At 43.6% G+C, this 26,896-nt stretch overlaps 1 protein-coding gene across 1 annotated transcript in view; it reads left to right on the top strand.

Moving 5' to 3' along the window:
* Positions 1-1,042: 1,042 nt before the first annotated feature.
* The window catches only part of LOC129700027 (serine palmitoyltransferase 2-like), a 125,712-nt gene continuing 99,858 nt past the window's right edge, over positions 1,043-26,896 (top strand). Inside the window, exons 1-2 of the mRNA XM_055640178.1 lie at positions 1,043-1,636; positions 25,155-25,349. Coding sequence (XP_055496153.1) covers positions 1,502-1,636; positions 25,155-25,349 — 330 coding nt within the window. The 5' untranslated portion in view covers positions 1,043-1,501. The remainder of the gene's footprint in view (positions 1,637-25,154; positions 25,350-26,896) is intronic.

The following is a 26,896-nucleotide window of genomic DNA, read 5'->3' as shown; positions in this document are numbered from 1 at the left end:
TGTGGGCAGGGACAGGCAGCATCAGTATTTTTGACGCACAAATTAACTGATTCTTGATTGGTGCAGGTGTCAGGGGTTACGTGGAGAACATGAATAAACTCATTATTCTATTATGAACATATTGTGTAATGAAAGTGACTCGGTCCCAAGTCGTATCGGTCCCTGAGTCACAAATCCTGTAAATGCACTTACGTGAGACCAGAGGGAGGATTTGTTAATTACCCCTAGGCCTGCTCAGAAACATTTACATATTACAAGGGTTATGTATGGGTAGAAGTCAGAATGATTACTCAGCCATGATTGAATGGCGGAGTAGGCTTGATGGAACAAATGGCCTAATGCTGTTGCTTATGAACCTCCGAACATTATCACTGAAGCCACCTCCTTCAAAACTCTGGGATGTGGATCATCAGGTGGTTGAGATTTGTTGACTTTATTCTCACCCACCTCTCTAGTGTATTTATTCATGTGTGTATATATTTATACAATGGTATATGGACACACTGATCTGTTCCGCATTCATGCCTTCTATAATTCTGTTATGCAAGAATTTCATTGTACTATCTGGGACACATGACAATAAACTCTCTTGCATCTTGAAACTAGTGCTGTTGAAACAAATGCTTATTTCCCTCAAATGGAAACAGTCTGAACAATATGCTGCCTGTCCCGCCGAGTTACTACAGCTTTTTGTGTCTATCTTGTGTTTCGAGTGCTTGTAGGAGGGAGGGACGCGGTGGGGACAGGGTTGCAGCAGAGGTGGGTGCAGGGAGACGCCGTGCACGCCCTTGTTCAAGCAGAGGTTACTCGCGGTCATGGGCAAGGCTGGCGTCACCCGGGGCGGGGCCTGCCTGGATGCCGGGTCACGCCCCCAGTGCGACGTCATCACGCCGTCACGTGGGCAAGGGGGCGCGGACATGACGTAATTCAGCGGGCCCTCCATTGCTCAACCCCCTCCCTCCCTCCCTCCCTCCACCTCCAGCTGCTCGGGGCCAGCGGAGTAGGAGCAGGAGGAGGCGGGTCTAATTAGACTGCACGTCTGTTTTGGTGGTGGTGGTGCTGGAGGAGGTGGAGCAGCCGCCGCCGACTCGGGGTTTGATACAAGCGGGAAGTGCGGCCAGGCGGACCGAGTAGGACCAACCCCGGGGGGGGACGGGTAGACGAGGAACAAATCCAGTCTTTGGGTGGAGCAACCCCAGGGCGGACCGAGTAGGAACAACCCCCTTCCCCCCGGCGGACCGAGTAGAAGCAACCTGGGTCCAGGGCGGACCGAGTAGGAACAACCTCCCTCCCCCCCCGGCGGACCGAGTAGAAGCAATCCTGTGCGGAACAACGGTCCAGGGCGGACCGAGTAGAAGCGACCCCAAGCCCCGGACTGAGTAGAAACAACCCAAGGCGGACCGTGTAGGAGTAACTCCCGGGCCGGACTGAAACGGGGCGGAGCGGCTACGAGCCGTGGGGGAGGAGAACTACAACTAGCTGAGGGGAAGAGGCCGGCGGCATGGAGAGCAAGCTGGCGCCCAACGGGGACATTTACAGCACGGTCAACGGGTTCATGGAGAAGGCGCACTCGGAGAGCAAAGTTGCAGGCCGGAGGAATGGCTTCGCTAAGCCGGCCTTTGCTCAGAATGGACAGGTATGGCTGGGGCGTGGCGAGGGGTGGTGGCAAGACCCATGGATGGCCGAGAGGGTGACCATGTTGGAGAGAGATTTGTGTAGGAAAGAACCGCAGATGCTGGTTTAAATCGAAGGTGGCCACAACATACTGGATGGAGTAAGAAACAATTACATATTACAGGGTTCATGTATGGGGAGAAGCCAGGAGAATGATAACTCATTGACTGGCGGAGTAAACTTGATGGGACTAATGGCCAGCGGATCAGGCACCATCTCTGGAGAGAAGGAATGTATGACGTTTCGGGTCGAGACCCTTCTTGAGAGATTTGATGTGTGGAATTTGTTGCCAGACAGTTTTTTTTTGTCGGCCTTGGACTAGCGTCCAAGATCAGGGAGTTAAGACATTTGTTTCACTACGTCGAAGTTCTTTGGCAATTGTTGCATCAAAATGTAACTAATTCCACCAAAGATAGCAACTTTAAAACCTAGAGATACAAGGAATAGATACAGATGCTGGATTCTTGAATAAAACACAAAATGCAGATGTAATTCAGCGGGTCAGGCAGTATCTGTGTAAACCAACATATATTGCCTACCTGCTTGGAGGTCTCAATGGACTTCCAAGAGGGAAATCCTGTCTCACTAATTACATTGCGTTTTTATGAGGAGGTGACTGAGGGTGAGGGCAGGGTGGTGGATAGTTCAAGTTCAAGTGAGTTTATTGTCATGTGTCCCTGATAGGACAATGAAATTCTTGCTTTGCTTCAGCACAACAGAACATAGTAGGCATTGACTACAAAACAGATCAGTGTGTCCATATACCATAGGTACTCTCTGATAACTAGCCTGCAAAATATAATGGTTGGCTATAAACATTAATTTGATAAATTTAGTTAATCTGGAGTACTCATTATAAACAGCATGTGTATTTAAAGTATTGCTTGTTTCTGATCATTGTCAGGACAATCACTGGGTAAAGTAACTAACTCTGCCCACACTTCAGGCTAAAACTTTTGTCCCACTGTTATAGAATCATGGAAACAGGCCATTTGGCACAACTTGAAACATGGAAAAATAGGTGCAGGAGTAGGCCATTAGGCCCATTGAGTCAGCATCGCCATTCAATATGATCATGGCTGATTATTTAAAAATCAGTACCTCGTTCTGTTGATTTTCCCCACATTCCTTGATTCCTTTAGCCCTGAAGCTAAAACCTAACTCTCTTGAAAGCATCCAGTGAATTGGCCGTCGCTGCCTGATGTGGCAGATAATTCCACAGATTCACAACTAGGTGAAAAAGCTTTTCCTGATCTCAGTCCTAAATGTTCTACCCCTTATTCTTAAGCTGTGACTCCTGGTTCTGGACTCTCAACATTGGGAATATTTTTCCTGCATCTAGCCTGTCCAATCCTTTAAGAATGTTATATGTTTCTATAAGAAACCCTCTCATCCTTCTAAATTCCAGTGAATACAAGCCCATTCCTTCACATGTCAGTCATGCCAGACTTGTCCATGATGACAAAGTTGCCAAACGATCTAAGCCACTTGTCTACTCATATCCTTCCAAACCTTTCCTATCCATTTATCTGTCCGAATGTCTTTCAAATTTTGTAATTGTTTCAGTGGGTCAGACAGCATCTCTGGAGAAAAGGGATAGGTGCTGTTTCGGGTCGGAACCCTTGAGACTGAAAGATGGAGAAGGCCCAAAAACAGGACTGTCCTTGCACAAGTGGAACCCTTTAGATTATTGTTCCTTGTCTCTAATTATGTAATTAAATAATTTCTCTAAGAAAACTGTTTCTTAACTTATACATCACATAATGGGTGTATAGAACAAGCTGCCAGATGAGGTAGTTGATGCAATTCAATTCAACTTTAATGTCGTCGCACAAATACAAGTATGAGTACAACGAAATGCAGTTTTACGTCAGTCCGTAGTAGTTGTGCATAAAGAAATTAAAAAAAAAAGAAAGAGAGAAGATACAGAATAATCAAAAAATACAGAATAATTAAACAATAGGGACGGAGGGACCGGAGAAATCTATCGGCGGGACTCCGAGTTCAGCAATGTAATTGTATTATTATAGAAGCTGTTCCTCATCCTACCAGTACGTGACCTGAGGCTCATGTACCGCCTCCCTAATGGGAGGAGGGCAAACAGTCCATGGTTGGGGTGTGAGGGGTCTTTGATGATCTTCCCAGCCCGTCTCGGACACCGTTTTCGGTGGAGGGCATCCATGGCAGGGAACGGGGCACTGATGATGTGCTGCGCGGTTTTCACCACCCGTTGTAGTGCCTTCCTGTCCGCAGCAGTGCAGCTGCTGTACCATACCGTGAAGCAGGGGGTCAGGATACTCTCTATGGTACAGCGGTAAAAGTTGGTCAGGATCCGGGCGGACAGGTGGGCTTTCTTGAGCCTCCTCAGGAAGAAAAGGTGCTGCTGTGCAAGTTATTTAACCAATGCAAGGACATATCCCTACGTTTAAGAAACATGGTTTGGTGGGATTTGGGCAAAATACGCAAGGTGGGACTCGTGTAGTCGGGACATGTTGAGTCGAAAGGCCTGTTTCTATGCTGCATGACTAAATCCTGTGGTTTGATCTATGTAAGTTGTGAGCTATGTAGATTGAGATGCATTTAAAATCATAGATTGAGATAACAGAGAAAATGTTAATTGCACAAAATAGACTTAGACTTAAAAGTGGAATAGATGATTGTAGGGCAGCATTCCAACCACCTTGCTTTAGGAGACTAAAATTTGCTAATCCATTATGTGGTGTGAACCAGGTTCAGCATTGAAACAGTTTTTGTTTCCTTAACTGTAGTTGCCTCTGTAACTTCCTGTGCAAGTTTTCATTTTTAATACTTGCAGCTTAATGCCACGTTTGTATATTGTTGCTCAAACTTTGGCACGGTCTGTTGCTAAAACCTGTTCTGAGTTTTGTTGTGTTGAGCGTGTGATCAAGTCCCACCCAGAAATTACTTGAGTGTTTCGGCCAATTTGGAGAACATAAGGAGAGATCATTCGATGGATGATTTTTATTCTTGGCACCACTTTACTCTTCTGCCCCAATATCCCTTGATTTTACTATATATTGTAAGTAATTTAATACAATATAAATTTCTGAGTGGGTGTGTTTTATTTTTTTTCAAAACAAAAGTTGGTTCTTGTGGAGTTTAACCTATTTGTAAAATTAGTGTGGAAAACTGGAGATAAAAATGGGATGGATTCAATGGATTTTAATGCTTTTGCATGACTTTTTCAGTTTGCATAATGTTTTATATAGCAAGTTTCCTGCTTGCTAGGAAACTACTAAATGGAGTATTTGTTTTAATCTTGTAAGACTCCAGGAGCAAGGAGTTTCCCATCAATGCTCCTGAATGAAATCAAACTTTAAAAAAAAATCAGTCTGAGGAAAGATTCGGTTAGTCCCGTGCAGTAGTAATTATTGCTACTTCAGAAACAATTGTATTTTTTAATGGAGTTCTACTGATAATTCTGATAACTCGGTAATTGGAGATGAGAACTTGTGACGTTTTTAATAGCTCAATGGTATTTTCTCGACATGTCTTTAGAAATCCAGTGCCCTGGCAAACCTTCTCACTTACTATGCCATAGTGTTTGCAACATTGATTACTGAGCTGAGTGTATGAGGATGACATTCTTGGGATTATTAATTAAACTTCCACACCTAGATTTACTGCTTTTAACTTATCTTGGTCCCGGGGATTTTATTGTGGTTTTCTGATGGCTGTTCTGCTCTGCAATCTCTTTTATTCACAACAAATATCAATGTTAAAATCCACCAACGGTGTCAGTGCCATTCTATAGCTGTGCCTCAAGTGATTACTGCTATTTCTAAGTACCAAGTATTGCTTATGGACCTGGTAGAGTAGACTTGAGCAATTCTTCAACGTAACAATTCTAAATGAGATTATCAGTTAATCCAACTTTAAAATAAACACCACCTCATGACTCGTAAATTTTAATTGAACATTTTATATTCCATATTGTGTATAACTATTTATGTACATGCTATTGCGTGACACATATGCAGAATTAGTATCATTAATTCTGGTTAAAGCAGGTGGAGCCCCTGACTTGTAATGTGTGGTAAGGAACTGCAGATGCTGGGTTACACTGAAGATAGACACAAAATGCTGGAGTAACTCAGCGGAATAGGCAGCATCTCTGGATAGAAGGAATGGGTGACGTTTCGGGTCGAGACCCTTCAGACTGAGAGTTTGGGGAGAGGGAAATACAGAGATAAGCAAACGCAAGGTGTGAAAACAAAACATCAAAGGGGATTTCAATCAAGGAAATGTAGAATAGATCATTATTAGCTTGGAGAAAGTGGCAAAACATACAGAGACAAAATTTAATGGGGGACAGTCAGTCTGGTTGGAGAACCAGGATGGGGGAGGGATGGAGAGAGAGGAAAAGCAAGGGTTATTTGGAGTTAGTGAAGTCAATATTCATACTGCTGGGGTGTAAGCTGCCCAAGTGAAATATGAGTTGCTGTTCCTCCAACTTGCGCTGGGCCTCTCTCTGATAGTGGAGGATGCCCAGGACAGAAAGGTCAGTGTGGGAATGGGAGGGCGTTAAAGTGTTTAGCAACCGGGAGATCATGTAGGTTTAGGCGGACTGAGCGAATGCCTATCCCTGACTTGTGATGTTTGTCACTTTTATTACAGGTTTGTACTATAGATTCACTACCACTACAGGTGTCATGTTGTAAGTTCAGCAACATTTTGTAATGATTCTTAAAGCAGAGACTTGAAACATTGCAAAGGGATTAGACTGGAAAAGGGGGCCAGCAGTTGTGGGTGAGGATTCCTTGCTAAAGAAACAGGCACATGTGATGGAAAAAGAGCTCAATGTCGTGACGGGCCTGGAATTTGCTCAAGTATCACATTTGCAAAGGAAAAATTTTGTAGCCACATGCCAGCAGCTTAGATTGACAAAGTACCAGAGTACCTCAGTACCAGAGTAACTCAGCCTGTCAGGCAGTATTTGTGGAGAAAAGGAGTATGTGATGTTTTGGGTTGGGAGGAAGGGTCCTGACCATAAACGTCACCCATCTTTTTTTCTGACATCTATAAATTGCCCCTAGTGTCTAGAATAGAACTAGTGCACAATTGATCATTGATTGGCATGGATTCTTGACAAGCTAACTCTGTAAGTGCACTTGTATCACTGAATGATTAAGCAGACCCTCTGTAGTTATTTAATGAGGAAATATTTTTATTGGTGGGAACGGCTGTTAAGTCATTATTTGATGAATGGGTTGATATTTATGATGCTGTCACTTGTCACTGTTCCGTCACAAATTGCAACCCACCTGAGTTTTGTTGCATTTATTGACTGGACATTATCATGCCAGGCAGGAGGCTTGGTCTGCATATTCACCGTAACAAGGCTACATTCTAAAAGTGCATGTCCAAGCTTAATGAAGTAATGAGCATCCCATTGTTGTGAGACTCCTGTAGAAATGGAAAGGAAGATAAAGACAAAATGCTGGGGTAACTCAATGGGTGAGGCAGCATCTCTGGACAAGGGGAATTGCTGATATTTTGGGTCGGAACCTTTCATCAGATTTGTTAGTGACCGCAGAGGGCGAGGGGTATGTGGAATAGGCTGCCAGAGGAGGCAGATACTATGACAACATTTAAGAGATATGTGGATAGGTGCATGGATAGGGAAAGTTTAGCGGGATTTGGGCCAAACACGGACAGGTGGGACGAGCATGGATGCTAGGCTGACATGGATATGTTGGGCCGAAGGGCATGTTTCTGTGCTGTATGATTATGATTTGTGTAATTCTGAGATGTTAACTTTTTTTTGACACGTCACATTGAAACGCATTTGCTTGATCTCTATTAGGGGAGCAAACTAGCATTTGAATAGATAAACAATTTGATAAAAGGCTGAATTGTTAAGGAGTTATCTGCAAATATTCTTGAGCTCACGACAATGAGGTGTAAAAAGAAAATCCAGTACTGGAAATTTGAAATAGAATGCCAGAAATGCACAGCAAGCAAGGGGGCTTTTGTGGAAAGGCACAGTTGATGTTGCAGCTATGAAAGGTCATTGACCTGCATCCTGCCTGGAAAAGCTACCTTGGTTGTAGATTAGTTTGGCCTGGTACGTGCTTTCCGGCGGAGGGACATCCAAGGCCAAGCACACTGTACAAAAGGGACACGGCCTTTGTTTTTATTTTAATGTAATTTGTTTTATTCTGTAGTCTTGTCCAAAAAAAGTCACAATCTGCTTTGAGTCATAGAGTGATACTGCGTGGAAACAGGCCCTTCGGCCCAACTTGCCCACACTGGCCAACATGTCCGAGCTGCACTAGTCCCACCTGCCTGTGCTTGGTCCATATCTTTCTAAACTATGCATGTATCTGTCTAAGAGAGACACAACATGCTTGAGTAACTCAGCGGGTCTGGCAACATCGCTGGAGCATGTTTCAGGTCGAGACCCTTCTTCAGAAGCATATGCAGTTCCTTCCTACACATGTATCAGTCTAATTGTTAGCTACACTAGTCCCACCTGTCTGCTGTTGGTCCATATCCCTCCAAACCTGTCCTATCCATGTACCTGTCTAACTGTTTTGTAAACATTGGGATAGTCCCAGCCTCAACTACCTCCTCTAGCAGCTTGTTCCATACACCCATCACTTTTGTGTTGAAAAATTACCCCTCGGATTCCTATTAAATCTTTTCCCCTTCATCTTGATCCTATGTCCTCTGGTTTTAGATTCCCCTACTCTGGGCAAGAGACAGTGTGCATCTACCCGATCGGTTCCTCTCATAATTTTATACATCCTCCTGCGCTCCAAGGAATAGAGACCCAGCCTACTCAATCTCTCCCTTTAGCTCACACCATCTGGTCCGATGCTTCAATTGTTGATCGGCAATATTTTACACCAAGTTTTAAGACAACCATTAGAAGCAAATGTTTAAGAAGGAACTGCAGATGCTGGAAAATCAAAGGTAGACAAAAGTGCTGGAGAAACTCAGCGGGTGCGGCAGCATCTATGGAGCAAAGTAAATAGGTAATCTTTCGGGCCGAAACCCTTCTTCAGCAAATGTTTGAAGGTTCAGTCAGTTGTACCATGTGGGAGAGGTTTAAAAAGGGAATTGAGGCTGATGAACTAGGCAGCCAAAGGCAGGTTGCCAACATTAGGATGATTCATTTTAATTAGGTGCAAAGGACCAGAATTAAGTATCTGAATCATTATATGGAACTTGGAGGTTGGATCAGGTCAAGTCAGAAGCATTTGAAGGCAAATTAGTTTTATATTGTGAATAATTATATGGGGGTTGATCTGAGGCATGATGTAAGATTTGTTTAGGGAAGATGCAAAGTGCTTTGGTTATACAGACACTCCCTGGCTTAGTTACCGTATTTCCTGGCAATGAAGACGCGCCCCCCCATTTGAGTTGCTAATTTTTTTTTTAAAGGCTAGCGGGACCTAGAATTCCTTCGAGCCAGCACCGCCATTCAATGTGATCATGGCTGATCGTCCCCAATCAGTACCCCGTTCCTGCCTGAGGGTTCACGGAAAGTAAACCTGTGTTGTGCTTTGGGAGGGTGCATGGCTGTGCACACGTAGCACACAGAATTGTGTGTAATACTACATTGGAGTTGAAGATTAAAGAAAACGATAAACAAAATGAGCATCTTATCTCCAAAGGAAATTACCTTGTTGGTAGCATATGAATTACATTAAAGTGCACCATTAACACAATTAACTAGTGAGGCTTTACTATGCAAGAGAAAATTGTGTACGAATGACATTGCAATGTTTCTAAGGAACTCTGTGGAACTACAAGGTAGACAAAAATGCTGGAGAAACTCAGCGGGTGAGGCGGCATCTATGGAGTGAAGGAAATAGGCAATGTTTTGGGTCAAGACCCTTCTTCAGAACAGCATGACTGAGTCCTTGTTCCTGCTTGCCAATGAGACTTCACTCTGTCTAAACAGTTTAAAGGTTGATTTTGATAATGTCCATGTTGGTGTAATGCAAGTTGTGGTAACAGTTGATATCACAAGAACTACAGCGGTTAGCACGTTTCATGATAGTGATGTATTTTAATGTTATTAATTAGAATGAGCAAAAGTATTTCAAGCAAATAAGGAAGTTGTGTGTTTACCAGTTACTTAATGCAAGCCTTGTATCCTGATTGCAAATTGTGCAGGAATTTTAAGTTTTTAATTTTACAAAGTACTGGAAACCCAAAGTGCCTGGTATATGGTGGACCCCTTAAAGTAAATGACTTAAACTGAAGAAAGGATCAGTGATTCTGCTAAATCAATGTGTCATGTGGTTTTGCATGTCATCTATTCACAGTTAAACCTAATCTGAATTAAATAATTTGGCCAATCTTAAGAACTAACTGAAACTAGTTTCTAACTGAAACTAGGCCCACTTGTATTATGTGCAGTGGCAGATTTCATATCTGCAAACTGCCTGAAGAAGGGGTTCCAACCAAAGATCTTATAGCGGAGCAAGATAGGCTACTCCTGCGAAATGCAATGGGCTGACGTGTAGTACGCTACGGAGGGGATCCTGGGCATTTTTCCCTGCCCATTTTAGTAACCAGAGCCTACCTGACCCGACTCGCAGTGTAATCAATGCTGCGGGGCAACAGTTTGTGTGTGTGTGATAAAGGGTTAGATTCATAATTCTGTCAGTTCATACTTCTTGTCAAGAATAAAATTTGACTCGGGTAATTGTCTTTTTTTTTAAATGTTTTTTAAATCATTTATTTTTAAATGGCTCGCAAGCAGTGTTTGAGTTGATTTTGTAGTAACCGGAACCGACCCGACTAGCAGGGTAATTGACATTGCGGGGGAAGTTTTTGTGTGTGACATAGGGTTGGATTCATAATTCTGTTCATTCTTGTTAAAAAATAAAATGTTTATAAACACACATACATGAATGTGATATAAATTTATATAATCATAAAACACACACAATTATATTTCTTCTGATCCAATAATGAACTTTATTTCAGACTAGACAAGGGACATTAAATAAGAAATATTGTAAACCTCCCCGCAACTTCACACACACTAGGCCTTATTCCCCCCCCCCCCGCATTCCCTCGCCTGCCCCCTCATACAATGTCTCCCCCCCCCTATGCCCCTCTCCCCCCCCCCCCCATATAATCACCCATGAATCCCCCATGAGCGTACTACACGTTTGCGTGAGAGGAACCCATCTTGCTCCGCTATAAGATCTTTTGTTCCAACCAGAAACATCACCTAGTAATCTCTAGAGGTGCTGCCTGATCCGCAGAGTTACTCCAATATATTGTGTCTATCTTGCCCATAATGATTGTGAATAGAAAGGATACGCTTTGATATGTTATTTTGTTGGTTCGCATGTTTGATCAATGGTGTTTTATCATTAATGCTTTATTATTATTAATGTTTTCTGAGTCATTCGTAACTGTCACTTTGTCATGTTACTTGTGGGCAGAGCACCAAGGCAAATTCCTTGTATGTGAATACTTGGCCAATAAACTTACTTATTATTTTATTTAAATGTAGCCTATTATGTTACAAAAGTGAACGACAAATTTCTATTAAACATGGAAGCCATTGACTGAAAAGTTTGCATTCTGTGTTGAGATTTGCACATTTGACAATTACACATTAGCACATTTAGGAGGTTTTGATGGGTTAATCGGGATGCTGGTCAGGTCACTATAGATCACCTGAATCTCTAATGTATGTGAGCCCACATACTCTGGGATTGGTTTCATCAGTCAGGGCATTGGGTGCAAGAGTAATTTTGCATTGGGGTTTGGCCACATTTAGAGTATGCAGTTCTAGTTGCCCCATTACAGGAAGCATGAAGAGAGGTTACCAGGATACTATCTGGATTAAAAAGTGTTGGCTATAAGGATGGATTGAACAAACTTGGATTGTTTTCTCTGACATGTCAGAGGCCGAAGGGAGAAATGTACAAAATTAAGAGCCATATAGATAGGTTAGGCAGTTAGAACCTTTTTCGCATGATAGAAATGTCAAATACTAGAGTTTATTGTGGGAGAGGTGAAGTTGAAAGCAGATGTGCGGAATCAAGTTATTAAGAGTTGTAAGTGCTAGGACTTGCTGCCATGGGTGACGGTGAAGGCAGATATGATAGTGGCACATGAATGTGGAGTGATATGGAGAAAGTTTACGGCGTCATGTTTGGCATAGACACCTTGAGCCAAAGAACACAGTAACTAACATAGTATGTTCTCTGTAGTGTGTGTGCTGCAAGATAACTACCAGAATTTCATATCCTTAGCTTTCGAATAATTTCTATTTATCTGCACGTTTCATTTTACTGGAATAAAACTTTGGAGTTGGAGATTGCAACGCGGTCTGCCCTGTTTCGACGAATGCAATCAACCTGGCGTGCACAATCAAGTAAGATCAAATAGAACAAGTTGTCCTACAATTTTAGGCTGTGCACGCCATACGCAAAAAGAAGAATAAAACTTTGAATAATTTGTCCCGTAATCAAAAGTTCCCAGTGCGCTCCTTAAATGCAAAGATTAATTTGAGCAAATTTTCCATATTTTCAATGAATGTCCTTGTTGCCCACCTAACAAATATACACAATCAAAATAAATTAAACATTTCGGTTCGAGACCCTTCTAGAGGGGGAGCAAACTAGTCTGAAGAAGGGTCTTGATCCCAGACATCAGTCATTCCTTCCCTCCGGAGATGCTGCCTGTCCCGCTGAGTTACTCCAGCTTTTTGTGTCTCTGTGCTGGTGGATAAGCAGCACCTGGGGTTAGAAAGGTCAAAACCCTGCATTGGGACAGAGTATTAAATAGTTAGTACAGGTATTTATGAAAGTTTACACCGATTTTCTGGCAACTGGTGGTCTGGCACTTACTTTAATCTGGACAAAATCACAAGTTGGCACAGCGGTTGAGTTGCTGTCTTGCAGTGCCGGAGACCCAGATTTGGTCCCAACTATGGGTGCTCTCTCTAAGGAGTTTGTATGTTCTCTCCGTGACTGCGTGGGTTTTCTATGAGAACTTCACTTTACTCTCACACTCCAGAGATGTACAGGCATGTAGTTTCATTGGCTTGGTGTATGTGTAAATTGTCCCTAGTGTTGATGTGCGGCGTAATTGCTGGACGGCGTGGACTCAGTGGGCCGAAGGCTCTGTTTCCGCGCGGTAAAAAAAAAAAGACACTTGAAATTCCACCGGGAAGTTCCCCTGAAAATGTGATGCCTTTGCTGGGTGAGGCGACCAATCTCAATCTCATCGGGACTTCCGTGGCCGGACTTGGTGCAATTCGCCAACTCGGTGGTATGGGCTTTCGGAAGTCCCACTGAAATTGTGGTGCCTTGAGGCATGCACTCTGAGGTTGCATTTCTTGGTATCCTATCGCCTTGACTGCTTTGTCTTGATCTTAATGTCAAATCCCTCCTGACTTGTTAGTTTGTTCACAATAGAGAAGGAATATTTATGATGGCACAGAACCCAGCATAAGCTATCTACTATTTATTATTTTTGTATCCATTTAATCTATCCACATCTTCCTGCAGCGTTTAACTTTCCAGCTATTTGGCTGTTTTGATATCCTCATGTATTAATCGCGTTTTGCCAGTCAGTCTGCTATTATTTATTACATACTTTCCCATGTTAAAGAAATCCTTCAAACTGACAGAGAATTCACTTATTTATTATCATTGTACGTATGCTCTGCAAATTGAAAATTAGCCAAGTCTCAACATAAAACCAGTTATTCTATATTGTTCAGCACTTGAGCATCTTAGTGTTCTTTAGTGAGACAGATGAGCTATTTAAGAGAGGCCCAGTATTATGCTGTGGTTCTAATCTGCACCTGCGATTTATAGATCACAATGAGTCCGTTTGCTGTCTTCATTCCTCGCACAAGGGTTGCCCCGTGACTGGTTTAGCACGAGAATATTGAACACATTGCTAAGCATGGACACTTGTCAAGCACCATTTCTCCCCTAATGGAAATAAACAAGTAATTTCTGAGCAGTGGCCTTGTGAAAACACTCTATGACAATACATGATCATTTCCTGTCTCATTTGACAAAGAGCCTGCTGATTTGTTAGAAATTTTCAGGAGGCTATTTAGTCCTGCTGGTCTTTGTAAACAATAATGCATAATGTTCTGCTTAAGGACTATGTTTGTTACATAGCAACCACAAGCCTCGATGAATATACAGACACCGTGACATCATATGTCAGCTGTTGTGAGGACAGTTGCATTCCCACCAGGATCCGGATCGGGTTTAACAATGACAATCCCTGGTTTCCAGCAGAACTCAAACAGCTCTGCCAGTCTAAAGATGAGGCCTACAGGAGCGGGGATGCAGACCTCTGCAGGCAGGTCAAGTACAAGCTGAGAAGAGAATCAGAACTGCCAAGGAAAGGTAATCTTGGGAAGTTGACAACCAAGTTCTCAGCTAACTCTTCAGTGTGGAAGTGCTTGCAAGAAATCGCCAGCTACAAGAGGAAAACGAGTTCTGCTGCAGGTTCGATAGACAGAAACATCCCTCCCTCTCCACCTACTCTTTCCCAATCACCACTTCACACCTAATTACAGCCCAACTCCAGTCTGCAAAGTCAGGACCCTTCCCAACCCACTCCTCCCCAATCACCACTTCACACCCACTTACAGCCTGACTCCAGTCTGCAAAGACTGGGCCCTTGTCCACCCACCCCCTCCTTGCTGCCTGGCCACTTCTCCATCACTAACAATAGCAAAGAGGAGGTGGAAAACCTATTCAGGAGACAGAAAAGCTGGAAATCTCCAGCTCTCTACCCTCAAGCTCTGTGCCGAACAACTGGCACCAGTTTTCAATCGATCATTGCAAACATGAACTGTCCCTGCCTGCTTCAAAGTCTCTACTATTGTTCGTGTACCCAAAAAGCCAATGATTACTGGTCTTAAGGACTGCAGGCCTGTCGCACTGACCTCTTTAATCATGAAGACCCTTGAAAGACGTGCTGGCCCACCTGAAAAGTATCACAAACCCCCTGCTGCGTAACGGGCAAATAGATCAGTGGATGACTGCAGATGCTGGAAAATCGAAAATGGAAAATGCTGGAGAAACTCAGCGGGTGCATCTATGGAGCGAAGGAAATAGGCAAGGTTTCGAGCCGAAACCCTACTTCAGACTGAAGCTGTGATGTCCTTTCTTTATAATTGCATCAGTGTGGTGGGACCAGGAGAGATCTACGGAAATCTGTACTCCCAGGAATTCGAAGTTTTTGACCCTTTACACCATCGACCCGTTGATATAAACGGGACTGTGGGTCCCCATCCTACCCCTTCCAAAGTCCACAACAGTTCCTTGGTTTTGCTAATGTTGAGAGCCAGGTTATTGTGTTGACACCATTTGGTCAATCGGTCGATCTCACTTCTCTACTCTGATTTGTCCCCATCAGTGATACGCCCCGCAACAGTGGTGTCGTCGGCGAACTTGATGATGGAGTTCGCACTATGTCCAGCTACACAGTCATGAGTATAGCAGGGTGCTGAGCACGCAGCCTTGAGGTGCTCCCATGCTGATTGTTATCGAGGTTGACACATTTCCAGCAATAGGGACAGACAGTGGTCTGTGAATGAGGAAGTCGAGGATCCAATTGCAGAGAGATGCGTAGAGACCCAGATCTGAGAGCTTGGTAACCAGCTTGGAGGGGATGATGGTATTAGATGCCGAGCTGTAGTCCATGAATAACATCCTGACAAATGAGTTTTTGGTGTCCAAGTGGTCCAGACAATGGCAATGACAATTAAAATTGAATCTGAAAATTGAATCTGAATCAGAGAAGAGTGGAGAGCCAGTGAGATCGCATCCAACATTGATCTGTTGTGGCGGTAAATGAACTGCAGTGGGTCCAGGTTTTTGTCGAGGTATAAGTTGATTTGCGCCATGATCAGCCCCTCAAAGCACTTCATCACCACAGACGTTAGTGCCACTGGTCGATAGTCATTGAGGCACGTCACCTTACTCTTCTTGGGCACCGGTATTATTGATGCCCTTTTGAAACAGGTGGGAACCTCAGAAGTGAGAGGTTGAAATTGTCTGTAAAAACACCAGCCAGTTGGTCCGACCAGGATTTTGAAACACGCCCGGGTATACCATCAGGTCCAGGCACTTTCCGAGGGTTCGCCCCTCTGAAGGATCGTCTGACATCGGCCTCTGTGACCGTGACCGAAATACAATCCAGGTGAATGGGGGCTCGGGAAGGCACATCAGTGTTCTCCCTATCAAAGCGTGTGTAAAACGCATTGAGCTCATCAGGGAGTGATGCTTCGCTGACATTTGAGCTGCTTCCTGATTTTGGTAGGAGGTGATTGCATTTAAGCCCCACCACAGTTGCCGACATACTATACTCAACTCTCCCAGTTGACAGTGCCTGAACCCCATTGTCAGTGGATCACTGACTTCCTGACAGACAGGGCGCAGCATGTGAGGCTTGGAAAGCACATCTCAGCATAGGTGCACCACAAGGCTGCGTATACTCTCCCCTCTCCTTTACTCTCTCTACACCAATGACTGCACCATCACAGACTCCTCTGTCAAGCTTCTCAAGTTGTGGATGACACACCCCTGATTGGACTGATCCAGGATGGGGAGGAATCTGCCTACAGACAGGAAGTGTCACAGCTGGCGTCCTGGTGCCATCGCAACAACCTGGAGCTCAATGCTCTTAAGACGATGGAATTGATTGTAGACTTTAGGAGAGCTCCCCCTCACCTCCCCCCACTCACCATCGACAACACCGTAGTCACATCTGTGGAGTCATTTAAGTTCCTTGGAACCATTATCTCCAGGGACCTTAAATGGGGGGCCACCATTGACTCCACAGTCAAAAAGGCCCAACAGAGGATGGTACAGTTTTACGGCTGCTGAGGAAACACAATCCTTGCCTTCAGACAATGATGGTCCAGTTTTATACTGCAAACACCAGTCTGTCCTCGCCTTCTCCATCATGGTCTGCAGCGGCTCAAACACCAAGCATGACATCCAGAGGCTGCAGCGCATCATTCGATCAGCCGAGAAGGTTGTTGGCTGCAACCTTCTCTCCTCCTTTCCCGCCCCCAATCGACGAACGGGGAACATCAGTTCTAACCCCTTTCATCCTGGCTACAAACTCTTTGAAACACTTCCCTCTGGAAGACGACTCCCAGAGTGTCAAAGCTGCCACTGGCAGTGTAATGTAGCAACTCTACCGCAATGGTGTGCCACCCATGTCCTGCAATCAAATAACTTCAGCAAACTAAGATCCACTCGGTATATCTCTTGTGCAATCTTTAAACTAAATGTAGCATTGCTCATTTTATCCATTGACTAATCTCTATAATCATATATTTTTTAACTATAGTTGGGGTGATGCTGTATTCAGATTTTCCATCACTAGATATGCAGCAGGGCCAGCTGTATATAATCAGAATCAGAATAGTACTTTTATTTGCCAAGTATGTTTTGCAACATACGAGGAATTTCATTTGCCAAGTCAGTCATACAAATAAAAAGCAGCACCCAAAGCACATTTTAACATGAACATCCACCACAGTAACTCCTACACATTCCTCACTGTGATGGAAGGTGAAAAAAAGTTCAAGTCTCTTTGTTCTCCCGCAGTCGGGGGCCTCGAGCCCTCCGATGATGGGACGATCTTGACACCCGTAGCCAGAGGCGTTTTGGCCATCTGCGTCGAGGCGATCAGCTCCTGCATCGGGGGGGATGGCAGCTCCCCCGCTCTGGGCGATCGAACCTCGCGTCGGGGTTGGTCGAACGTTGGAGCCCCCGACAGCTCTTGATGGTAAGTCCGCAGGCCGCGGTTGGAGCGATCCCAGGCAAGGGATCAGCTCCGATTTTGTCCGCACCCCGCGGTGGGGCTCACAACAGTCCGAGGATGCCTCCAGCTTCATCGATGGAAGGCCGCAGAGCGCCCAGAGAATGCAATGCGAAAATCAATTGCATCTCCAGCAAGGTAGATATATTTGCAGTATGACTGATTAACCTGGTTGGTTTCCATTATAGAGAGTGAGTGGCTTTATAAAGATGATGTAAAACCTATAGTTAGTTTGATTGAGGTAGTATGATTACAGTGAGATTACCTTTCCATGCTGTGGCTAAATTATTTGCCTGCTTACAGTGTCCTGAAGGCCATGCCAAGACTGAGGCACCAAGTGCTGGAGTAACTCAGCAGGTCAGGCCACAACTCTAGATAACGTGGGCGGGTGACAGTTCTGGTCGGAACCCTTTTTCGGGTTGGATCTCTTTTTCAGACACTGCCGAACATGATGCTGCTGTCTAGAGTCTAGGACCAGAATAAAAGGACATGCGTATAGAAAGGAGATGAGAAGGAATTTCTTTAGTCAGAGGGTGGTGAATCTGTGGAATTCATTGCCGCAGATGGCTGTGGAGGCCAAGTCAATGGATATATTTAACGTGAAGATTGATAGATTCTTGATTAGTGCGGGTGCCCGGGGTTATGGGGAGAAGGAAGGAGAATAGGGTTGAGAGGAAAGGATAGATCAGCCATGATTGAATGAATGGTGGAGTAGACTTTATGGGCCAACTGGCCTGAGTCTTGTGGTGAATCTTGTGGCTTGATTCTTCAACTTATAAACAGGTAACTTGTTTATTTACGAATTGAAGGCTTGTCTACAGGCTTCACAAGGCATGCACGTGCTATTGCTTTAAAAATTCATGGTGCACCTTCTTTAGTGCGAGAATATACTTGGAGTTGGGAGCGCAGGTGGTAACGATCTCGATGCCGAAGTATAAACAAGTTAGGTCTGTTCCCCAAAGACAAGAGATCAACACGGCTTTCTCTGTGCGGAGCAAACATTTGTCTTTGAGCTATCTGCTGTGCGTTTGATATGGTGTGGATTTCTGAGGCTAACAATGATGCTTGATCTTCAGCTATAATGAGTAAGTTCATAGTTCCCTGGACATGATTGCTGACTTTTGGGGGAAAAAACATGGAATAGTTTGGGGTTTTAAGTAATATCTGCTCTTTTGGGTTTGAAATTGATTTATTCAGTTCTGGAAATTGTTTAATTTAATTGTTGTTTCAATTCTGTAGTTCTAATCCAAGACTTTTTTCTTTTTTTTTAACAAAATTTATGTCTTTGAATTCCATCCACCACGAGGAGTTAGGGGTGACTTTAACCCTGAAATTTCCAATGCAGGGGAGTATTAAACTCCCAGCAACACCTATGATTTAATCACTCGGAATCTACAGAGATTAATGGCACTGTTCCTAGCCAGCCTGTTGTAAACCAGAAATGGAGGGGGGGGGGGGGGGTCACGATGGATAGGTCCAAATAGATGTGTTGATGTTTTACTGCCCAATATTACCAATGTCGATTGTGTGCTGAGCAGTGTCAGTGTGTACACTAGTTGTAATGGCTAAATGCCGTGCATTCCATATTTGCTTCGTTGTCAGAATGTCCTAAAAATTTGCTCGCAGTTTGAACCCACCTATTGCATTTTCCTTGTTTTGAAGCAGGCAATTGCTAAATACTGCAACCAGCAGAAATTAAAGGGGAAACCTGTATTAATTGAAGCCCCCAAATTGGTTTTCAAGATGTGTCATCAATTTGTCCCTACGTTGCCATTATAAACAAAAGTAATCTTGTGTTCTGCTGTACAAAATGCTGCTAATTTTAGCTTCTGCATCTTGTTGGTGCAATGCTTCCATTTCACATAGAGGTAGACCGCGATCCATGTGAATCCCAGTGATTAACTTAGGCGCAGAATACATTCTTGATGCCAAATTGCAAATTGTTTGGGAATGAGAAGAGAGATTGAATCCATTTGCAATCTGGTTCCTTTCACATGGTCTTTGCGTAGTCAAGTTACTCCATAGATTTATTTGTTTAAGAATGAACAGCAGATGCTGGAAAATCGAAGGTGGACAAAAATGCTGGAGAAACTCAGCGGGTGAGGCAACATCTATGGAGCGAAGGAAATAGATGATGTTTCGGGTCGAAACCCTTCTTCAGACTGGCATCTGCAGTTCCTTTTTAAAAATTTGGTCTACTCCACTGCGAAATCTCCTCAAGGTATGCCTACTTTGAAGTTCTCCTCTCTCCAAAGACAGTTTAACAACCTCTCTCACTGTCTGTGATGAGTTTGCTAATCTTGGATGGGATTATGGGTATGGGTTAGTACGTTCTCCCTGTGACTGCGTGGGTTTTCATTGGGTGCTCCGGTTTCCTCCCACACGGCCAAAGACGTACAGGTTTGTAGGTTAATTGGCTTTGGTTAAAATTGTAAATTGTCTCTGATGTGTAGGATAGTGCTAGTATACAAGGTGATTGTTGGTTGGCGCGGACTCGGTGGCAAAAGTGCCTATTTACGACTTTCTCTAAGGAAAAAAATCTAAAAAGGTAGTTTCCTGTAACATTACAGAAACCATCAAAGCACCCTTTGAGTAGGACATGACCCAAGGATTCCCTCTGGTAGAATGGGTTGCTCATAGTTGTGTTCTGCACCTTAAGTGAGGTGCCAGAGGATTAGAGTTATACAAACTTAACACTCTAGAAGAGAGAGGGAGTTTTGGTAGGGTCTATATTAACAATTTACAAGCTTAAAGGGTCAGTCATGATTACTGAAACTAGTCCTTCAGCCCAACTCATCATGCCGATCAAGATGCTTGTCCTGTCTGCCTGGATAGGATGTTTGGAGGGATATGGACTAAACGCAGGCAGGTGGGACTAGTGTAACTGGGACATGTTGGCCGGTGTGGGCAAGTTGGGTCAAAGGTCCTGTTTCCGCACTGTATCACTGCATGACTCTATGACCTGGGCTATATCCCTCAACCTTTCCTGTCAATGTAATGGATGTTAGTTGAATAATTCCTATTTTCAATAATTGTCCCTGTGCAAAGATTTTTGTTCCTGCTTAATGCAGGCATTTATTTTGCAGCTTGAAATCAGGATGATTTAAGAATAACCAGTCATCTGACCTGTATATCATTGTGGGATGCCCTTCAGTGCACATGTGGATGGGGAAAAATTATTCCTATCTGCCAAACAATGTCCATTTAATAACATATAATATTTTCAACATGGTCAAAAACCAAACCAGTTTCCTACGGTTCCATACGGGTCCCTGCACAGGGACCCAACCTTTTCCCTGTCGGGTCTCCGTTGCCGTTGGGGCCTAGCACCGTGCAGGGGCCACCAACCGGAACGACAGCTCAAGTCACGGAGCCTGCGGAGCTGCGGACCTACCATCGTAGAGCTGGCCGGCTTCGGAGCGTGGAGAGCTGCGGTGGCACCCTGCTGCGACCCGACTCCGGTGGATGGTAACACCGGGAGCTTGCGGGTCCCCGGTGGGAGACTGCTTTGCGGGGCACCGGCAACGCCGACTTCTCCCGCTTGAATTGCGGGGTTGAGAGTGACCTGGAGTGGGGCTTTACATCGCCTGGCGCGGCTTTAAATGGCCGTGGACTTGCTAGCGCCCGCCGGGGGCTCCAACATCGGGACCCAGAGCAGGGCCTTACATCGCCCGGCGCGGCTTTAAATGGCTGCGGACTTGCTAGCGCCCGCTGGAGGCTTTGACTTTGACTTCGGGAGAGGAATGGAGAGCAGGGGAGAGACAAGACTTTGCCTTCCATCACAGTGAGGAGGAGATTCACTGTGATGGATGTTTGTGTATTTTTTTAGATTTTTAGATACATTTAATTGTCATTTGGACCCCTTGAGGTCCAAACGAAATGCCGTTTCTGCAGCCATACATTACAATTGTGTAATGTAAATTGTGTTGGTGTGTGTCTTGGTTCTTTTCTTGTATGGCTGCAGAAACCAAATTTCGTTTGAACTTCATGTGAGGTTCAAATGACAAATAAACGGTATTGTATTGTGTATTGTATTCTGCAGTTACTGCACCTGCTTCCACCGTTGGTCCATGTACTCGTAGAGCTGTAAATCATTCTTCTGAGCAGAACTGCCTTGAACGTAGTAGCACTTTATCAGGCTGTTAGTAGATTTTCAAGGTCAGTTTATTGTCACGTACCAATTAAGGTACAGTGACATTTGAGTAAAATAATTTTCCACTTGCATTTAATAATAAACAATGGCAGAGTTGAATCATGGCATAACGGCGGCACAGTGGCGCAGTGGTAGAGTTGCTGCTTTACACTGCCACAGATCCAGCTTCCATCCTGACGACGAGTTTATACCTTCTCTCCGTTCCGTTACCTGCATGTTTTCTCCGGGAGCTCTGGTTTCCTCCCACACTCCATAGATGTACACATTTGAGTTAAGTTCAAGTTCGTGGGTTTATTGTCATGTGTCCCTGTATAGGACAATTAAATTCTTGCTTTGCTTAAGCACACAGAAAATAGTAGGCATTTACTACAAAACAGATAAATGTGGCCTTATACCATGATATAAATATATACACACACATGAATAAATAAACTGGTAAAGAGCAAATAACAGAAAGTGGTTATTAATAATCAGAGTTTTGTCCGAGCCAGGTTTAATAGCCTGATGGCTGTGGGGAAGTAGCTATTCCTGAACCTGGTTGTTGCAGTCTTCAGGCTCCTGTACCTTCCACCTGAAGGTAGCAGGGAGATTGTGTGGCCAGGATGGTGTGGGTCTTTGATGATGCTGCGAGCCTTTTTGAGGCAGCAACTGGGACAAATCCCCTCGATGGAAGGAAGGTCAGAGCCGATGATGGACTGGGCAGTGTTTACTACTTTTTGTAGTCTTTTCCTCTCCAGGGTGCTCAAATTGCCGAACCAAGCGACGATGCAACCGGTCAGTATGCTCTCGACTGTGCTCTCGAATTTTCTTGATATAATTGCAAATTGTCCCTAGTGTGTATAGGATGGTGTTAGTGGAGGATCACTGGTCGGTGTGGGCCGAAAGGCTGAATGTCTAAACTAAACTGGTTATGATGAAGGCAATTTTTATATTAAAACTCTGAAATTAAATTCCAGATGTATCCAGCCATTGAGAATATACGCCAGTCAGCCTGAGTATCAGTAAGTACTGAGCAAAGGCAGGACATATGAATTTCCATCTCTGTCTACCTCTATTTATTAATATGTATCCAGAGATGCTGCCTGACCTGAATTGCTCCATCACATTGTGTCCTTTTGTGTATCAACCAGCAACTGCAGTTCTTTGTTTCTACAATGTATTCTGCTGCTTAGAAAAGTATTGTTCCTCATTTTGTGGGGGAAGGGTGTGTATCTGTTACCATTTTGCATGTTTATCAAGTAATTTACAATGTCAATAGAGATGGTTAAAACAAAAACGCACTTGTCTGCTCAATATGAACATTGACTTCTCCAATTTCAGGTAGTCCTTGCTTTCTCCCTCTTTCCCCTCCCCTCCCCTCCCCTCCCCAGCTCTCCCACAGCCCACTGTCTCTGCTTCTTCCTTTCTTCTTCCCCCCCCCCCCCATCCCCATATCAGTCTGAAGAAGGGTCTCGACCTGAAACGTCACCCATTCCTTCTTTCCGTAGATGCTGCCTCACCCGCTGAGTTTCTCCAGCATTTTTGTCTACCTTCGATTCTTCCAGCATCTGCAGTTCCTTCTTAAACACTTGTCCTGCTACAAATCATTTCTGTTGGGCGGAGTACTTCAGTGTGGAGGGTCCTACTCTGGTATGGCCTGTCTGTTTGATTTTCAAGGAATGGACTTGCTGAGCTGTTGAACACACCCTACAACGTGGTTTTCAGGTTTAGAATGTTAACATTGTTTTCATCTGTGCCTTGGATACATCCTGTTGCTACTTTGTTTCAACTCCTGTATTGTTCATTGTTTAACAAACCAGTGAGGCAGAGTATTGAGGCTCTGATTAGGAAGAATATGCTTCTCAGCTACAGGCAACTGGAATCAAGCAAATTCCTTGGATATAAAAGTAGGAGCAATTCAACAGATTTAAGCTGAGGGGTATTTTTGTTTGAGGGTGATGGGAATGTGGGATGAGCTGCAAGAGGAAGCTGTAAAGGGGGATGCAGTTACAATATTTAAATGACATTTGGACAGGTTCATGGATAGGAAAGAAGCATGAGGGATATGGGCCAAACACAATCAAATGGAACTAGCTTGGATATACATCTAAGTTGACATGGATGAGTTGGGTTGAAGGGCCTGTTTCTGTGCTGTATAGCTGTTATGTGCATAACTGAACATACTCAGAGCCTGATAATAGATTGTCATGGCCGATGTTCTGTTTAGAGGCATGATTTGTGTAATATTAGGCACAATTAATATGGTGCAAATAGGAGTAACATCTGTAGGCTGGAATCTAAACAAACTATGGTTTGGTTTCTGACAACTTTCTTCCCCTATTTTTGCAGCCATGTCGACTCACAAGTCCCAGAGCAGAGGGGATAATTAGGGCCAGTGAATTTCCTCTACATTCCCCTTAGACAGTTGAAGTCTTTAGAAAATTGTGCCTTCAGTTGTCACGAATGGCATAAAAGTGACACATTCCACACCTTATTGCACCAACATAAAGCTGATTATTTGAGCTCATTATTCTATTATACATGTAGAATACTTCATCGTTTACTGTTGAGCATTTGAAAGTTTTCTGACAACTGTGACAAATGTTCATGGCAACTGAAAATTTGAAATTACTCTTCAAATTGTGATTGCCCGTCTTGAAATACATCTGCATGGGAAATGTGCTTGTTGGCAGAATGAATCTATTGCTGTATGTAGTTTATTTCAGTTTAGAGATATAGCGCGGAAACGGGCCCTTCTGCTCACCGAGTCCACGCCGACCAGCGATCCCCGTACATTAACACTATCCTACACACTTGGAACAATTTATCATTATACCAAGCCAATCAGCCTACAAGCTTCTATGTCTTTTGGAGTATGGGAGGAAACTAGCTCCGGTAGAAAACTCGCACGGGTCATGGAGAACCTGACGAACTCCGCACAGATAGCACATGTAGTCAGGATCGAACCTGGGTCTCTGGCACGGTAAAGCAGCAATTCTACTGCTGCCCCATTACATGAGAAAAGTATCTGTTCTCTTTACTGCGATAGTATGTGTATGTTCCATAAGTAGAATTGTAATATGACTAACAAGGAACATCATGAGATCAGTTGTGGTTTGTGCTCAGTACCAGAAGGGTTGACTCGCTTTAGCATGCGACCTTGTGACTGTTTAATGCTTATTGTAAATTCCAGGCACCAATACTAATTGCGAGTTTGTCCACAACAAAATTGGAAATGGCATTTGTTAATATTTTCTGCATCCAGACTATTTTGTAGTTCCTTCAAGTTTATAGAAATGTAAGGCTGTACAAGTGTTTTCAGGGACTTGGGTCACAAGCATTCTCTTGGGTCATGTTGCAAAGCTTCAGTGTGTGGCATGTGAAATCCATTATAGAGTGTCTATGGGTTTCTGTGGTGTTAGCTGGGGTATGTGGAAATCCCAGCGACTCTTGGGCAGGTGATCCTTTCCTGCACTGAAAATTGACTGCTGCCAAACAACAGAACATTCATGATGCACGCATCCCTTTTCTGTTTCAGAGTCATCATATTGCACAGAATGGAGGTCTGTGCCAAAGGCCATTTAATCAATACTTTGAGGAGACCCCTATGCTTGTTGCTGTACTGACCTACATGGGTTACGGAATTCTTACGCTGTTTGGCTACCTCAGGGACTTCCTGCGGGAGTGGAAGATTGAAAAATGTCATCATGCCACCGAACGCGAAGAACAAAAGGCAAGTACAAATGCTTCCCCCTTTTACTGTAGTTTTTAATTGATGCCTTGCTATTTACTGCAGAGTTTCAGCCCAGGACTGCACCAAGGAACTCCATTGTGCATGAAATTCAGGAATTCTGTCCACACCTCTCCTGATGGAAAATCAGTAGGCTTGCACACATTTAATGAACAGGTTGATGTTTCTTATCAGTGCCAATGGTTTGTGGAGGACGCACTGCTTTGAATTCCGTTTTAATAAGCCGTACTTTGTTAAAGAAGTAAAGGGCTTTTTTCCCCCCATGGATTAAGGCACTGTACTTACCTACCAGTCCATCCATAAAATGCTAACTTTTCTTTCTGCCAACTCTCAAATAAGAAAGATGACCAACATCAATAAAATAATTGAACAAGGACATTCTCCCAAGGTTCCATGTTATGCTGTATCCTTGAATAAATAGGTTGTAGTGACTGGGGCTGCTGATAAAATGTTTCATCTACACATCCTGCATCTTCTGACATTGATGAAGAACGATCATGCACCAATTAGAAAGTTATTTAAGGAAAAACGTTATCAGTCACTAACGTTTACACTGCATGTGAGGTCTGTGAGGTAGAACCTTTGGCCAAGCAGCATTAAATCATATATCTTATGCTGAACTCTTGAAGCTTGGTATAGAATCCACAGTCCTGACTTGATATTGATTAAAGTAAGTTTAAGGAGCAGAATAAGGCCATTTGGCCAATCAGTAGGTATGTTACAAAACCTACCTGAATCGCCATTGGGAATCTGCCCACAGCCATGTCGGCGATTTTGGCGCTGTTTGGAGGGGGCGGGTTTAAAACGCGATTTTTACTAGGCTGTACTAATCGCAGATGTTCAGCCTAGTAAATCATTAACGAAAAATCGCTGCAAGACCCGGTCGCAAAAGGTATTATTAGTTTTATAGGCCTCGATAATATAGTTATAATAGTTTAAAATTACTCTCCGATTCCGCAACATCTCGCAGCCCCAGGGTTTTATAAAGCAAACAATTAAAGGTATGTACCTTATTTTTACATTAAATGGGGCATATATATAACCCTATATATCAAGTTATCTATAGCGAATAGTTCATTTTGGGCTTTTTATATCCCGCAGTATTTTTCTCGGCATTTGAGGGCACTAATCCAGCGCGCTGTCAACATTCTAAACCAGCGCGTTCCACATGAACCCACTAGAAAGCCGATTTAAATGGGCATTTATTTACAGCAATTGAACACTAAATTCCTTCCATTTGGCCTATAAATTAATGTAAATTAGATATAAAAATCATGTTATATTGTGAATTATTTGTGAATAATCTTTGGACACTTAGGCTATTTAAAAATGTTAATCTTTCCTTAAGAAATGGGCCTTTGATTATCCAAGATCACAGCTTTTTTGTAATGTCCATTGAAAATCAATAGGGAACAAGATGCTAATTTCCGAGTATGAAAATGGCCATAGCTTTTTTAATACTTGAGATATGAAAGTGAATTTGGTGTCAAATTAAACTTATTGTTATGCTTTATATGATGGGATAAATT

This window comes from Leucoraja erinacea, chromosome 9 (genome assembly GCF_028641065.1).
Source record: "Leucoraja erinacea ecotype New England chromosome 9, Leri_hhj_1, whole genome shotgun sequence".
Taxonomy (NCBI): domain Eukaryota; kingdom Metazoa; phylum Chordata; class Chondrichthyes; order Rajiformes; family Rajidae; genus Leucoraja; species Leucoraja erinaceus.
The sequence above is the reverse complement of the archived record's forward strand: the minus strand, read 5'-3'. Positions and strand labels throughout refer to the sequence as shown.